Raw genomic sequence first — 16,475 nt, forward strand, 5'->3', positions numbered from 1 at the left:
GGGGCTTCAGGGGCTGGGGCACTGGGAGGGGGCGGGGCATCTGGGGCTGGGACACTGGAGGGGCGGGGCATCTGGGGCTGGGGCACCGGGGAAGGGGGGTGGGGCACGTGGAGCCATTCTCCTGCCTTCCAGCCATTGACTTTTTACCTAAGGGGCACAGACCCGTATTGCATAAGGCAGAGCAAGGCGTGATGGTGGTTTCTAGAGCAGGAAGGAGGGGACCCCAGAGGGAGGAGCAGTCCCCCTTGGGTGTAGGTCAGGGTGGGGGCAGGAGTGGCACCATGTCTGAAAGGCTGGAGGGAACTTGACCAAATCCAGCCCGAGAGAAGCTCCAGGGGCAGGGTGACGTGATCATAAAGCCAGGAGTACTCGGCTGGGCTCGCACCTCTAGTGCCCCCAGAACCGCTGGCAATGGGTCAGGGAACTGGGCTGGGGTCTTGGGCTGGGGTCTCCGGTGACAGTCTGAGGCAGGTGGCCCGGGGAGGGTTTCTCTGCCGAAAGCAGGGCCTGGGTTTTCAGAAGTGAGTGTTCACCAGCATGAAAGAATCGCAGGCTAGAAGGAGGCTTGCCAGACAGGGGGACGCTGTTCTAGCATGTTCCAGCTTGAGGCCCAGAACAAGGGGGGGCTGGCCGGGGGCGAGGAAGGCTCTGTGTGGTGGGAGACGTCTGTCCTCCTGGTCCCTGTCTGGGCCTGCCATGTCCCCACACGGTGCTGGTCTCCACCCTGGCCCTGTCTTCGCACAGTGGCAGGGGACCCCCAGGCAGCTGGGCTCTGGGGAAGGGAAAGGGGAAGGGCTGTCCCCCGGGATGGAAGTAGGTGGCCTGCTGGGGCAGCTCAGCTGAGGCCCTAGGCAGACACTGGCCCTCAGGCAGAATCCTCCCCTCCCCCCGTGCCACCATCACTGGTTTGTTTTATGCCTTCCAAAAAGCACAGGAAAAAGCCTCCAGTCACTGTTTCCGGTTGAGTAGGATGGAGTTTTTGTTTTGTTACCAGGGCGGTTGGGACAGAGCTGGAAAGGGTCACCCTCATGGGGCGAATCCTGTCCTGTGGATGGAAAGAGTGACAGGAGACAGGGGGTTCCAGGCAGGAGCCCTGAACCCTTCTCACACTCTCAGCAGATGCCTTGGCAGGACCCGGCCCCCAAAGCTTCGCGGGAGCCCTGGGTCCCCTGGGACCCGCGGCCCCACAGCTGCCACTTGCAAGGGGGTGGGGGAGGGGGCTTGTTTACACACATGCGACCCAGGGAGACTCAGACACCCCCCCCCCCCCCCCCCCCCCCCCGCCGCCGTCGTCATGTTACTCGACATTTATCTCCGATCTTTCTCTGAAGCCTCCTACTGGATTTTTCCATTTTTGTGACTCAGAGCTGGCCTCTTCTGTATCTTGATTTTGACCATTTCAGATGAGACCATTTCTCAGTAGAGTTCCCTTTTCTTAAGTGCTTACCCTTCTCGTTGTCTCCCGGCTTCAACATCTTGGCTGAACGTTGTGAAATGCGGTCGTCCTGACTTCTCGTGATCTGACCGGAGGGAGGGCACCTTGGGCGTCGGGTGAGACCAGAGGTCAGAGGGTGGAGAAGTATCCACACCCACAGCCCTATGGGGGCCTCGGAACCAGCCCTCGGGCCCCGGGCCAGAGTCTTTCAAGGGGAGAGTCTCAGGAGGTCCTGGAGGGTCCCCAGGAAGCCAGGACTGGCCCAGATTAGCACTTTTGGGTAACTGTTTCTCTTCAAGGCACCTCAGAGATGCCCTGGAGTAGGGAGGGGAAGTTGTCCTGCAGTGTCGTAATATAAATGCCGGGCCTGGTAAGTGCCAGGCTGCCTTTTTTCATAAGATTATTAATCCTCGTGACTTATTAGCTGTGCCACTTGTGAGCAGCTTCCAGAATAAACTGTCTGATGTTTATTTTTGAGAGAGAGAAAGAGATAGAGTGTGAGTGGGGGCGGGGCAGAGAGAGAGACACACACACAGACTCCGAAGCAGGCTCCAGGCTCCGAGCTGTTGGCCCAGAGCCCGACGCGGGGCTCGAACCCACGAACCGTGAGATCATGCCCTGAGCCGAGGTCGGATGCCTAATTGACTGAGCCACCCAGGCACCCTGTCTGTCCAACGTTTAGAAGGCTTGTTGAGCACATCTGGGCCCCCATAGGTGGGTCCTCACACACTCCTGTGCCCCGTGTTCACGGAAGACTGTTGCCCTTTAGGCCCCTTGCGCTCTGTCCCCGGATGGAGCCATTTGTAGCTCCGAGGGAGGGAAGGTAAAGAGGTGGGGCTCTGCGTGGCGGGGTGCCCGTCCTCTGCAGATTTCTGCATCTGCCTTGTCCTAGGCGGAGATAATTGGGGAGCGTTAAGCTGACCCCTCTTCCGCGGTGGGCTGGCCAGCTTTGTCCTCCGCGAGCCGAAGGACACCCTGCTGAGTCCAGTGGGAAGCGTTTGGGGACACGCCGTCCTCCCGTGAGGCCCAGCCTCTGTTGGTGTCAAAAGCAGACAGGGGCCCAGGTATAGGCTCAGGGCTGTTTTGTGGCCTCAGTCTCCCAGCTTCCACACCTCCTAGTGCTCTTTCCCAGCTCCGGACCTGTCTGAGGGAACCTGGTATGTGTGAGGCCCTGTGTTGATGGGGGGGTGAGGGGGTGAGGGTGCTGATGTGCCTGAAGGGCACACACAGACTTATTTACTGTTTCTTAAAGTTTATTTATTTATTTTGAGAGAGAGAGTGTATGTGGATGAGCAGGGGAGGGGCAGAGAGAGAGAGAGGGAGAGAGAGAGTCCCAGGCAGGCTCCTCGCACAGAGGCCAACACAGAGCTCGATTCCACAAACCGTGACATGACCTGAGCTGAAACCAAGAGTCAGACGCTCAACTGCCTGAGCCACCCGGGCGCCCCAGACCTATTTCTTTCTCTTCAACTGTCCCACGTAGGAGAAATGCTATCAGTACTGGCCGGACCAGGGATGCTGGACCTACGGAAACATCCGCGTGTGCGTGGAGGACTGTGTGGTTCTGGTTGACTACACCATCCGGAAGTTCTGCATACAGTCGGTAAGCGTTCTGAGTTACCAACTTTCTGGAAAGGCAACCCTTCGAGAGAGCAGGGTCAAGAATAAATACACGTGTCATTATTTTTAGCATGAAGAGCCTCACCCCCACCACAGCCTCCCCGCAGTGTTGGAGCAGCTCTGGCCGAGGGGGGGCTGAGTCAGGAGGAAGTGCGGGGGTGGGGGTGGGGGCGGGTTTGGGCTTTCGTGGACTGAGGTCGGGTCTACAGGGGAGGAGACAGGTGCACCCCTAGTCTTCAGACAGCTCTGGGCCCAGACAGCTCCTGGGCCCCAGTCACTGTTTTGGGTGGAAGAAGGCGGGTCACTTGCATGGGGGCATGGGGTTTGGGGTCCCCCACTCAGTCGCATGATGTCATGTCACACACTGAAGTGATGAAGTGAGGTTTTTTTTAACAGTCTCAAAAGTTGATCTGTCACCTGCTCAGTATTTTTTTGCCTTTATTTCCTACTTGTCCCTACTCCATCCCTGCCTAGAAAAATGTAAGGCACAGATGCCTGTGGACAAAGCAGATGAAATAGAGATTTAAGATATATGAAAACCAGAAGATCATGCAATCAGGAGTCAAAGGTGGAGGGATTGACATAGTCAGATGGCAGAATAGGAGTCTGAGGTTCCTAGAAGCCACAGCAAAGAAGGGAAGAGGATGAGCTTGATGGTGATGGTGTTTACTCTCCCCTGCTTGTGTCCCTCCCGGACACACTGATGCGCACACACACACACACACACACACACACACACACACACAAAGACACTTCCACATACACTATCCAGCCTTCCATGATCCGGCCAGAGAACCGCACCCATGGGCCTTTGTGGGGGAGGAAACCTGAGAGGCTCTGAGCGGGGCTGGTGGGGTGGGGTCTCCCGTAACAGGCCAGCCACATCTTTCCCCTCAATCTTGAGCCTCTGGGGAGCGAAAGTGTTTGCTGCTGGCAGTTACGCAGGCAGACCCGGATGTGGCCTCCCCGCTCACGAGTGGGGTCTGTGAACTCCAGGGTCGGCTTCAGGGATGCGTCTGGCTGCCGGGGGCCTGGGCCGGGTGCCTTGGGTCCTGCTGTGCGGACCCCGCGAGCAGCCATCGTGCCGCCTGTGGACCCACGGCGGCCTGGGGCCTAGATGGCAGGGGTGGGGGCGGCGAGCATCCTCAGGATGTGATGCTGGGGGAGGGGCAGGCGCTGTTCCCCCACTCACGTGTCCCCCTTCTCCGCAGCAGCTCCCCGATGGCTGCAAAGCCCCGCGGCTGGTCTCCCAGCTGCACTTCACCAGCTGGCCCGACTTTGGAGTGCCTTTCACCCCCATCGGGATGCTGAAGTTCCTGAAGAAAGTGAAGGCCCTCAACCCCGCCCATGCTGGGCCCATAGTGGTCCACTGCAGGTATGTCGGGCCGGGGCCCCCAGAGTACTCACCCTCATGGCTGGGCCGGTCCCAAGGTGGGCAGAAGGACAGGTAGGGGCGTAGTGAAAGCACCCCCCTGCCCGCTGTGAACACAATTACTAGTGACAGCTTGGGGGATCCCTGGGGGTGAGAGCCAGAGGGACATTCAGCCCACTCTGTGACAGCAGGACCCGTCTGTCAGCAGCGTCTGAGGGGGATCCCCAATTGTTAAAACAGACAAAAGCCGAGGGGCCAGGTTGATGGTGCTACTGGGGCTCTGGCAGGTTCACTGCCCCCGCAGACCCCAGGTTACCTCCGGGGACAGAGATGGAAACCATGCTTCTATGGAGAGCCCCCCCACCAAGTCTTTCTACATGAGTGTGCGAGGCTCAGAGGGGCTGGGGGCCGTGGCCCAGGAACAGCCAATAGTGGCCAGGAGCAGCTGTCCAGGGCGGGGCATCCCCCATCCCAGCTGCGATCTCCTGGTCTGCAGTGGGAGGGACAGTCCTGGAGGGGCCCGGGACTCGACTCTGAAGGTGGGCTAACTCCCTCTGGGGCTTATGTCTGCCTGCCCAGCGTGGCCACTGGTGCAGAAAGTCACGTACGAGAAAAGGCCTCGGACTTCAGGTTGGTTGACTGGCTTGTGCCCTTTCTGCTTTTGAAGACAAAGGCACAGTGGTGAGCAGTGCTCCAGGCCAAACTCCCCATCCTCCCGGTGGGTGCTCAGTTAGAACCTGAAGACAGTTTGGGGGCCAAAGGGGAGGCCCCTGTCATCCGCCCAGGGATAGACTCCTGGACCTGCCGCTTGGGAGCTGAGGGACGTTGGAGCATCTGTGCGTCGAGTGAGGTGGCATCCTTGGGATTACACCTGCCGGGCCTACGAGTTCCTCCCAGCAGGTGCCCTGGAGAGGGGAAGGGGTGGAGGCCCATGCCGTGTGGCCGCAGCTGGGGGTCCCGTCAGCCGCTCCCGTTCTTGCCCATGCTTCGTGAAACTGAGTCTATGTGCCACTTCTGCCGAACTCCGGTATGGCCGGTTCCAAGCATCAGTATCACTGTGTGCAGGTGCCTTTCGTCCCTCGTCCCCTTTGTCCCTCGTCAGTGCCAAGATACTCAGAACGAACCTGGCTCTGACAGCCGAAAACGAATACGATCCTGAGGACGCCCTAGTGAGCAGGGCCTGCCCTCCAGGAGGCGGGAACAAGCCTGGCCGGAGGGGCCTGAGTCCCATCAGAGATCCGGGGCCCTGCCGTAGCAGGGACGGCGGGTGCTTCCCCAGTAGCCTGTCCGCAGGCCCCGGGGTCCGACGCCCTCAGCCGGAGAAGCCGTAGCAGGGGGTCTCCGCATCCAGGTCCTCTTGGCTCTACAAGACCGTTCCTGCCGCTGCGGGCTCCCTGCCTCCCGCTCCCTGTGGTGGTGGCCCCGCTCCGCCCTGCATGGCGGGAGGTAAAGAGACGGTCTCTGTGTCTGGTCGGAGGGCAGCCGCTGGGAGCTGGCTCCATTCTGCTTTGTCCCCGTCCCTCCAGATCTGTCGTGCTTGTGACATCTCAACGAATGACCACTGTCCATTCTCTGCTCCCTTCTCCCTCAACCACAGGTGCCCAGGGCAGGTGCGTCCGCCGTTCGTCTTATTTTCGCGCTGGGCGCCCTCCGTGGCCGTGAGGCTCAGCTCTCGCTCTTGAGTGCCTGGTCGTCTCCCTGCGGTTCTGTGTTCCTTTGGCACAGCTGCTGGGGCTCCCGGGTTCTCCTGTCTTCTGTCACTCAGAAGACACGTTCTCCTGTCTTCTGTCACCAGGTTTTTAATGGACAGTAAATGGAAGGAGTGGCGCCCTCCGACTCGGGCTTCCCAAAGCCCCCCTCTTCTCTGGGGGAAGGAATCCTTCCCCTCCTGGGCTGAGGCCCCCTGAGAGGCCGGTGTGGGCAGATGGGCGGTTCTGGGCGCCTGCCTGTTGGCGGTGATGTGGTGGCAAGAATTCGAGCCAGGAGGGCAGGCCTGCCGGAAGCCAGCAGGGTTAGGGAGAAGGCTCACACTGGCTGTCAGCTCCCGAGACCCAGGGCGGACTTGACTCCACCTTCCCACCCCCAAGTTTATTTTCATACAGGATCTCCTCAGCTCCCGGCCACGCACGGCCACGGCCCCAGGGCTCTGACTTCCTGATGGCCATCCTTGCTGAAACACTCATCCTCAGCGTTTGGTTCTTGATCACTTAATAGGACATTCTGTGCCCGAGTCCCCCTGAGAACAGCGTCCCCACGGAGGCAGCCAGGACGGGTCAGCCGGCCTCAGCCTTTCCATGGGGGACCAAGTGGCTTCTTGCACATGTACCCCAGGCCAGGTGGGGGGGGGGTCCTGTAAGCGGCTCAGGGACCCTCACAGCCTTGCAGGGAGTTATTTTGTGGCCTCCCTCTCATACCTGTTGGGTAGTGTCTCACCTGGCCCTGCACCTGATGATTTTCTCGGACTTCGTATCTGAGAAAGAACTAAGACTCCCAGAAGACCTCTCACGTTTCACCTATTTTCCCCGCTGAATGAGGGGATCTGCCCAGGGGGACGGTCTTCGCCGCTGTCCTAGCCCCGTTTTGGAGACGAACTGGAGAGAGTGGTGTCTCCCACCCACCCAGAGGGGGCGGGGGGGGGGGGGCGCCGCACACGGGGGGGGGGGGGGGGGGGGGGGGGGGGGGGGGCGCCTGGGTGGCTCAGTCGGTTGAGCGTCCGACTTCGGCTCAGGTCACGATCTCAGGTGATCTCGCGTGATCTCGCGTGAGTTCGAGCCCCGCGTCGGGCTCTGGGCTGATGGCTCGGAGCCTGGAGCCTACTTCCGATTCTGTGTCTCCCTCTCTCTCTGCCCCTCCCCCGTTCATGCTCTGTCTCTGTCTCAAAAATAAATAAAACGTTAAAAAAAAATTAAAAAAAAAAAAACGGGAAAGCAGGGGACTTGACTCATTAAGTCGTGAGTCTTTTTGTTAGATTTCTTTCTCTTTCTTTCTTTCTTTCTTTCTTTCTTTTTTCTTTTCTTTCTTTTTTCATTTTCTTTCTTTCTTTCTTTCTTTCTTTCTTTCTTTCTTTTTTCTTTTCTTCTTTCTTTCTTTCTTTCTTTCTTTCCTTCTTTTCTTTTTTTAAAGAGGGTAATGCTGCAGGAGCTGGAAGGAGTGGTTCATGCTGCATAGATGAGTCTGGGTCACTAGGGGGTTCCTCCTTCAGCAGATGTTGGCTGAGTGCAGCTCTGTGCCCACTGAGTCCTGGGGGCCGGGGAACAAACACGTATGGCCCCACTGTCTGGTGGAGATGTACCTAGGACGGCGGGTGGGGGGAGGGTGGGACCGGGATCCCGGCGGCACAAGGAAAGCCAAACCCAGGAAGCCAGTGGGGCAGCTTCCTGGCCAGGAGACTGCTCAGCTGTGACCCCAAGGGCCAGCTGGCTTCAGCCAGCCGTGGGAGGAGGGCCGGGGCGCCAGAGAGAGACCCAGTGCCTCCCACGAGGGCTGGCCTTGGCTCAAGAGCGCACAGACGTAGCCTGGGGAGCCTCCTTTTTATAACGAACTTGAAAAAGCCATTTCCAGTGTGACGTTGGAAAAAATCCACTTGCACACACAACAAGAAGACGGCATTTGGTAATAGAGGACGATTACAACCTCACGTGAGACGACTACGACAGATTTTTTCGACATGCCTTTCAACAGTGTCTAGTTATTAGAGGAACAGTGTCAGATAATTTTACCAAGATTGTGGTGCCCTCTGGTGGCCTCCCCGTAGATTTGCTCTTCATTTGCCAGGCAAAGGCTCGGTTAAGCGATGGGCTGTGTCTCCCAGTTGAGGGCAGCGTGTCCTTCGGTCCGGGTGCACAGGTCAGCTTTGGCGGGCGGGGGGGCGGGTGCCGTGGCTCACGACTCGGCCTCTTGCTTTTCCCCGGCAGCGCCGGCGTGGGCCGGACAGGCACCTTCATAGTGATCGATGCCATGATGGACATGATGCACGCCGAGCACAAGGTCGACGTCTTCGACTTCGTGTCGAGAATCCGCAACCAGCGTCCTCAGATGGTTCAAACAGATGTGAGTAGCCCTCCCCCAGCCCAGCCCCTCGCCCTGGGGAGAGCTGCACAGAGCAAACCCAGACACCTGGGCCACCCCCGGGCTGTCGGTGCACGGGTAACAGTGCCTGGCAGGGAGAAGGTGCTCAGTAATGCCTGCTGCCATGTGGTCCTCACTCAAGGCCATAAGCGGCCATTGGTAACGGCCGTGCATCTGACTTTTGCTCCCAAACCTCCCTACCTTGGCAAAGCGTGGAGTTGGTTGCTGCTGAGCTGTGAGCAGTGGCCGGGCCAGTGGTGGCCGGGCACGCTCGAGGGCGCGGGCGCTCTGGGTCTCCCCACAGATGCAGTACACGTTCATCTACCAAGCCTTACTGGAGTACTACCTCTACGGGGACACCGAGCTGGACGTGTCCTCTCTGGAAAACCACCTGCAGACGCTGCACGGCACCGCCACCCACTTTGACAAGATCGGGCTGGAGGAGGAGTTCAGGGTACGTGCGAAGGCGGGCAGCCGGCCAAAGGAGTCCCCTTTCAATCACCACCCCCGCTCTGGCCTGAGCCCGGAACAAGCAGGGTGGCCCTCCCGCCGGTGACGCAGAGGGAAGAATTCTTGGGGGCTTTCAGAGCTGAGCAGGGGCCCATGTGGGGGAGCGCGTCACGCGTGGGCTCTCATTTCCCAACATTCGGGAAGCGTCCGGGGTCAGAGACGGGCCGTTGTTGCGGGTCAGCAGGCACCCTTGACAGGGGTGCTGTTCCGGGGTTGAGGGAGTCGCGCGGGAGAGTCCGTGTTGGAGCTGTGACCCCGTGTCCTCCTTGACTGCAGAAACTGACAAATGTCCGGATCATGAAGGAGGACATGAGGACGGGCAACCTGCCGGCCAACATGAAGAAGGCCAGAGTCATCCAGATCATTCCGTGTAAGGCAGCCCTGGGGCCGCCCCGTGGGATTGAAACCCCAAGGCAGGACGGGATTGGGGCTGGCACGCTGGGAGAATTCTTTGACTGCCCGCCTCTGTAAGCCAGGATCCAAGGGCAGGACAGCCCCCAGGCCTGGGGTTAAGGGCTCCTGGAGGGCTATGTCAAGGGTAGGTGAGAGAACACCCACCTGTGAAGCAGTGAGCCACCCAGACAGTCCTGTGTGTCAGGCGGGCAGCATGTGATACGAGATGTAGGTGGCAAGACAGAGGGAGGACTTCCTGGAAGCGGAGAGATTTGCTCTGGTCGTGACTCTGGGGCTGCGTGGTTCTCATCTCATCCAGGAGTCCCCCAAGCCTGTATATGGAGGAGGGGGCCCTGCTCCAGGCCAGGGGACCTGAAAGGCCTTGGAATGGGCAGGGGTAGATTTGGGACCCTGGCCTGCCCCGAGATCCCAGGTAAGGGGGAGAAAGAGGAAGGGGTGCCCATGTTTGTTGAGTGCAGGCGAAGAAACAGACTCCACAGAGATCAGAGGGACCACAGGAAAGGAAGGGAGAGGGTGAAGAGAGAGAGAGCACCTCACTGCAGATGTGGACTCAGGGTTCCTGACATGCTTTAGTGATTGCCGAGAATCAGAAGTGTGTGAAGGCTGGGGCGCCAGGGTGGCTCAGTCGGTTAAGCATCTGGCTTCAGCTCAGGTTGTGACGTCACAGTCCGTGGGTTCGAGCCCTGCGTCGGGCTCTATGCTGACAGCTCGGAGCCTGGAGCCTGCTTCGGATTCTGTGCCTCCCTCTCTCTCTCTCTCTGCCCCTCCCCTGCTCGTGCTTTCTCTCTTTCCCTCTCTCTCTCAAAAATAAACAGTAAAAAAAAAGTTAGAAAAAAAAAAGTGCATGAATGCTGGGTGAAGCCTGTTTCGGCCTGAGACACTGGCTTCTGTGCGGCTGCAGCCATAATTCCAGGTCACCTGTCGGGCCACATTCCTTTTACTCCTGAAATGCAGTATTTTTAATGCTCATATTTTGGTATGAATTACATCAATTCATGGCACACGAAAATGATAACTGGGGTAATTTCAGAGCTTTCCTACCAAAACACAATTTCCTGGGCCAATTTAATTAACCTACTTTATAAAGTAAACCTTCCAGGGACTTGACTCCACGATTTTATTAACAAGTTTTGTGTTTTGGAAGCTTGTAGCCACAGAGTGAGCTTTGCAAGGCAGGGCGGTGTTTGTGCTGTGACTGAGGGATCATACTGCTTTGCAGATGACTTCAATCGGGTGATCCTTTCCATGAAAAGGGGTCAAGAATACACAGACTACATCAACGCCTCCTTTATCGACGTAAGTATAGCGGCCCCGGCTGTGCTTTACAAAGATGACTGTGTCCTTCGTCCGTGATCACACACTCTTCATTAACTCATTTTCACGATCAGGAAGGAGTTCTGAAATCCCAACCATTTCGTTAGCAGAATTGTTTGCTTCTAAAAAACAGAAAACAAAAAACACGAACAATGAACTTTGGAAACAGAGGTAACAGGTGCACTGCTAAGGAATTTGCTTTATGAGGCACGGCACTTTTTCTTTGACGTCTCTAATATGCACCAGGGTCACATGGGCCCTTGCACGGCTGGCTGTCCTGCAGTCTCTGTGCCCTCCTGTCCATTCCGCGTGGACGGAGCGGTTGTGCGCTCCGGGCTGTCCGTCATCGCCTGTCTCCACGCACGGTGCGCCGAGCTGAGAAATGGTTGGGGAAGGACGCTGCGGCCACATCTGCATTAGTACGTCCGTTTGCAGATGAGAAAACGTTGCCAGAGGTCACTTGGGCCGCATGGAGGAACTGGATTTGAATCCACTTCCTCTAAGCCCGCCCCCAGCCCACCACCATGATGCTAACTGAGACGAAACACAGCAACACACGAGAACAGAGTCACCGGTGCTCTCTCAGGTGGCCGGGGCCAGCGTGGCTCATGCCACCCGCTCAGAGGCGACCCCAGGCGCTGCAGAGGAGGTGGCTGGGTGGCAGAGGGAATGGGCATCTCGGGCTGTCGCTGCGTGCAGGTGGTTTGCTGGGGCCCAGCCCGGCCCTGGAAGCCGGAGAACGTTTTCCCTGGCCGGGCCCTGGCCTCTCCTGCACCCCGCTGTCCATAGTGGAGCCAGGGGGAAAGGGAGTCGGACTCTAATCTCTGTTCCCCCTTTGAAGGGCTACCGACAGAAGGACTATTTCATCGCCACCCAGGGGCCCCTGGCGCACACGGTGGAGGACTTCTGGCGGATGGTCTGGGAGTGGAAGTGCCACACGGTCGTGATGCTGACGGAGGTCCAGGAGCGAGAGCAGGTCAGGGACGCCCGCCGCCCTGCCCCCTGCGGGGCCTCCCGAGAACCCACGGCACCCCTGGCGGCCCCCCGCCACCCACAGGTCCCACCCCGTGGCAGCCGTCAGCTGCTGAGGCCACAGGGACTGGGGAGGGAGCCAGGCTGGAGATGAAAGAGGTTCCACTCTTGCTCAGCCATGACCGCCCACTGGCTTTCGCTCTTAGCCGGCATTTCATTTCACCTATCTTTTTTTTTTTTTTTTTTTTTTTTTTTTTTTTTATTTTTGGGACAGAGAGAGACAGAGCATGAACGGGGGAGGGTCAGAGAGAGAGGGAGACACAGAATCGGAAACAGGCTCCAGGCTCTGAGCCATCAGCCCAGAGCCTGACGCGGGGCTCGAACTCACGGACCGCGAGATCGTGACCTGGCTGAAGTCGGACGCTTAACCGACTGCGCCACCCAGGCGCCCCTCATTTCACCTATCTTAACTGACTTCAAGACATAAGGACGTAGGCGTTGATATATGTGTACCTTACAGGTGTTGTCCTGGGTGGGCCGAATGAGTCAAACGCTTCCCTTTCCCCAGAGACCCGTCCAGGGCCTTCTTGTGTCTTTTATTGAATGACACAGTAAATACTCGTGAACCCACCATCCGACTGAAAAGCCAAACCTTACCAGTAATGTACATCTACCTGTACGTTACCCCAGGTAGAGCCGCTACCCTGAATCTGTGTTTCCTTTGTTTTCTTGGAAACAGCACATTACGTCCAATTCACATACTATTCAGTTCATCCTTTTAAAGGGTAGAGCTCGGCGATATTTTTTAAATTTTATTTATTTATTTTGAGGGAAAGAGAGCGTGTGTGCACGAGCTGGGGAGAGGCAGAAAGAGAGGGAGAGAGAGAGAGAACCTTAAGCGACTCTGCACTGTCAGCTCAGAGCCCGACTTGGGGGGTCAAACTCTCGAACCATGAGAACCATGACCTCAGCCGAAATCAAGAGTCAGACATTTAACCAACCGAGCCACCCAGGCACCTTGCGGTTTTTAATATACTCACAGCGTTGTGCAACATCACCACTATTTAATTCTAGATCATTTTTGTCACCCCCAGAGGAAACCCCACACCCAAGAACAGCCACTCCCCATTCCTTCTTCCTCTAGCTTCTGCAACCACCATAAATTTGCCACTTCTGGACATTTCATGAAGATGAGTTCCTACAACATGTCTTGTGTGATCGAGTTCTTTCACTTAGTGTAATGTCTTCAAGGTTTAACCGTGTAGTATCAGGAATAAGCTCTTTTTTTCTTGACAGATAATACTCCATTGTAAGGACAGGCCACATTTTGTGTATCCGTTCGTCAGCTGGCGGACATTTGGGTTGTTTCTACTCGGGCTGTTACGCATTATGGTGGGAACATTCACGTTCAGGTTCTTACACGGACCTGTGTTTTCATTTCTCTTGGGGAGACGCCTAGGGGCTGAATTACCGGGCCGTATCATAACTCTGTCGTGCAGACTCATACAGCTTAACATTTTGGAGAACTGCAGACTGCCTTGCACAGCAGCTGCCCCAGTTTGAATTCCCGCCGGGAGTGGACCAGGACTACAGTGACTCCTCATTCTACCAACATTTATTGTCACTGGTCTTTTTAAAGCCAACCTGGTGGATGTGTTCTTTGCTTTTTCCAGAAATCTTTTCAGATCATATACGTGTGTGTCTGAAGCAACTACTGCTTTTGAACTTCATACAAAGGGTATCATTACAGTGCGTGTTCTGCCGGGACTTGCTCCTTCCGCTCAGAATGATGCTTTTGACACTTTCCTACCCTGATGCGTATCGCTGTGGTTCATTCATCGTGATTCTGTTTTGTTCCACGATACAAACTGGACATCCTAAACCCACTTCTCTATCCCTTCTCCCGCTTTGGGAATTTGGGTGATGCCACTTTATTGTTTTACACATGGTGCTACCTACCGGTACATTCTCCTTCGTGTCTCATGCTGCACAAGGAAGAGCAGACTCCAGAGGGACATTACGCCACATTGGAGAGCGTGTGACAGTTTGGGTTTACAAGATACTTCCTCACTGCTTTGCCAAGTGGTTCCGTTTCCCAAAGCGGACACTGGTGGTGTATGAGAGAAATATTCGATCGACGCCCCTAGTACCGTCAGGCACCCTCATTTTTGTTCATTGAATACGAGTACCTGTCATCCCTTTGTAGCTTTGATTGGCATCTCTCTGATTCCTGTGAGGTCAAGCCTCGCTTCATATATGTATAGATGGACGTTTTCCTCTGTGCAAGACGCCTGGCCATGCCTTTCTCCCGTTTTGCTAGTGAGTTGTTGGCTCTTTTTATCTTGACTTACAAGAATTCTTTACATGTCCTTGATACTCACCCTTGGCGGGTTTTACGTACCGCAAATGTCCTGTCCCAGTTGATGGCATGTCTTTTCACTCTTTTGAGAATGTTTGTTGACGGAGTGAAGTTCACTGTGTTGTCATCTGATGTTGCAATCTTTGCGCCGTGGATGGTTAGCTCTGTCGAGGTATTGCTTAACGAGTCCTTCTGCACACCTCAGACTGGAAAGACATTGTCTCCTAAGGCCTTCACAGTTTTGTTTTTAATTTTAAGTATTAACACATCTGGGTTTATTTTTATGAAGACTCAAACCTACTGCATATGGTAGTGTAGGTTGTGTACTGCCCAACTCCAGGAGGGCTGGACTGTCCATATCAAGCTTGGTTGGTTGTGAGTCAGGGACCCAGTGCTTTTCTTGCGTGGAAAACCAATTTTTCGAATTCCACTTATAGAATCTTTTCTTTCCATCATGTTCTGTATCTGAGTTGCAACCACATGCATGTCTGTTTCTGGATTCCCTTGGTCAATGGGTATTAACTGGCATTCATGTTCGTATTCATATGTGATTTACTTGGTCAGATGAAGTACGTTAAATGGTTTGAGAGTGATTCTGCCTCATATCCTCAAACTGCTAACAGCAAGTTATTCGCTATGAGACTTAACAGGTTATTTTTTACCCCAAGGATAAATGCTACCAGTATTGGCCAACAGAGGGCTCAGTGACTCACGGCGAAATAACAATCGAAATAAAAAGCGACACGCTTTCCGAAGCCATCAGCATACGGGACTTCCTGGTCACTTTCAATCAGGTATTGTCGCCAGAGTGCGTTCAACCCTTGTAGACAGAATGCACCACAGCATCCCTCAGGGTCTGCTGGCGATGGTACCAGAATGTCCTGCTCCTTCCACCTCCTCTAACTGGTACCTTAGTATCCACGTTCAGTGCGGTGAGTAGGGAGCCATGTTACAAAGGGGCAGATCTCCTACAACGTTCGCACCCTCGGGGTCACCTGCCTCCTTGCTGCACGAGATGGTGGAGCAGAGTGGCCGACTCCTAGAGGCGTCACACGGCCACCACCTCCCCTTTCGGGAGAAATGGCAGTGGTGGGGGGGGCAGGAGGAGGAAAGGCCGTGGGTCAAGCCACAGAGGCCTGTCCAGGCTTATTCAGAGCCCCTAGGACAGGAGGGGTCCTGGCTTCTTAAGAAAGAGATGATCGTGTTGTCTCCAGCAAAGTTGCCAGGGATCCCATAAAGGTATCTGGCGGGCCCTGGCGAGGGGCTCCAGGGAACATCCTCTGGATGTCTTGCCCCCACTCGGAAGGAAATACTGGCATCCCTGCCCTTTAGGGTGCACACAGCCCACAGACCGCCTGGTCAGGCCCCTCAGGCCCGCCAGGTGGGGACCGTGCTGGCCTTCGAAGGCCCCAGGAGGGACCCAAGCCTTGGCGCGGGTCCCCGGGAGGACGGGTGGGCCCGGGTCCCGCTCCTCGGTGGCCAGGGTCCTGTGGCCAGGCAGCACTGAACGCCCTTCCCCGCCCGCAGCCCCTGGCCCGCCAGGAGGAGCAGACCCGACTGGTGCGCCAGTTCCACTTCCACGGTTGGCCCGAGATCGGGATCCCGGCGGAGGGCAAAGGCATGCTCGACCTCATCGCGGCCGTGCAGAAGCAGCAGCAACAGACCGGCAACCACCCCATCACTGTGCACTGCAGGTGGGCGCCCCCTGCAGGTGGGGCCGAGTCAGACCCTACGCCCGGTTAACTGCCCCCAACGGCGTCATTGCTCTGGACTGTAGTTTTCACCTTCCCCGTACACAGAGGGCGTCACAGGGATGCGGAAACGTCATCTGCTGTACCTGCAGGATGCATTTGGGGGGAGGAGTCAGGGAACCCGCTCAAACACACGTTTCCGTATGCCTTTTAAGTCCTCAAAAACCCCTCCAGGCACAGCTCTGACAGACCCACTTCCTGAGCCTCGCCTGCTGGCCTTCCTTTTGAAAGATTGTTCTGGCTGATGTGCCCGCCCCTCCCTGTCCTCTCCTCTGGGCTTGGGGAGCCAAGTCCGCACTGTAGCACACCCTCGAGGCAGGAAGGTTTTCTTGAGCCACTCGAGGATGTCCAGGCTGGGATGGCTGCCCAAGGCCTGCAGCCCCACCCCAGCCCCGCTCCCAAGGCAGGCACAAGGGAGGCCAAAGGAAACGTGGCTGGGGGTGCCCCTGGAGACAGTTGGGCACCCCACCAAGGTCCTTGATTAGCAGCATCACAAGTGTGGAAGGGTGAATCTGGCCCAATCTAAAGACATGCCGGCTCACCCTCCTTCTGTGCTGACCCACTTCTGGTTATGACAGAGCCCCTCCCCGTGCCAGCAGTGGGGGCGGGGCGGGGGGGGGGGCGGGCTGGCCACCAAAGCAAATCTCTTCCTCGCAGGAG

General features: G+C 56.6%; 1 protein-coding gene across 1 annotated transcript; it reads left to right on the forward strand.

Moving 5' to 3' along the window:
• Positions 1–2,918: 2,918 nt before the first annotated feature.
• On the forward strand, positions 2,919–16,408 carry LOC125916770 (receptor-type tyrosine-protein phosphatase epsilon; the record flags this gene model as incomplete). The annotated part of the gene is made up of 9 exons (XM_049623065.1): positions 2,919–3,038; positions 4,267–4,430; positions 8,342–8,477; positions 8,800–8,949; positions 9,282–9,375; positions 10,639–10,715; positions 11,575–11,709; positions 14,733–14,858; positions 15,592–16,408. Coding segments are annotated over 9 exons (1,218 nt in total), but the record flags the coding sequence as incomplete, so codon positions are not given.
• Positions 16,409–16,475: the final 67 nt, after the last annotated feature.

The sequence above is a fragment of the Panthera uncia genome, unplaced genomic scaffold (assembly GCF_023721935.1).
Source record: "Panthera uncia isolate 11264 unplaced genomic scaffold, Puncia_PCG_1.0 HiC_scaffold_1119, whole genome shotgun sequence".
NCBI lineage: Eukaryota > Metazoa > Chordata > Mammalia > Carnivora > Felidae > Panthera > Panthera uncia.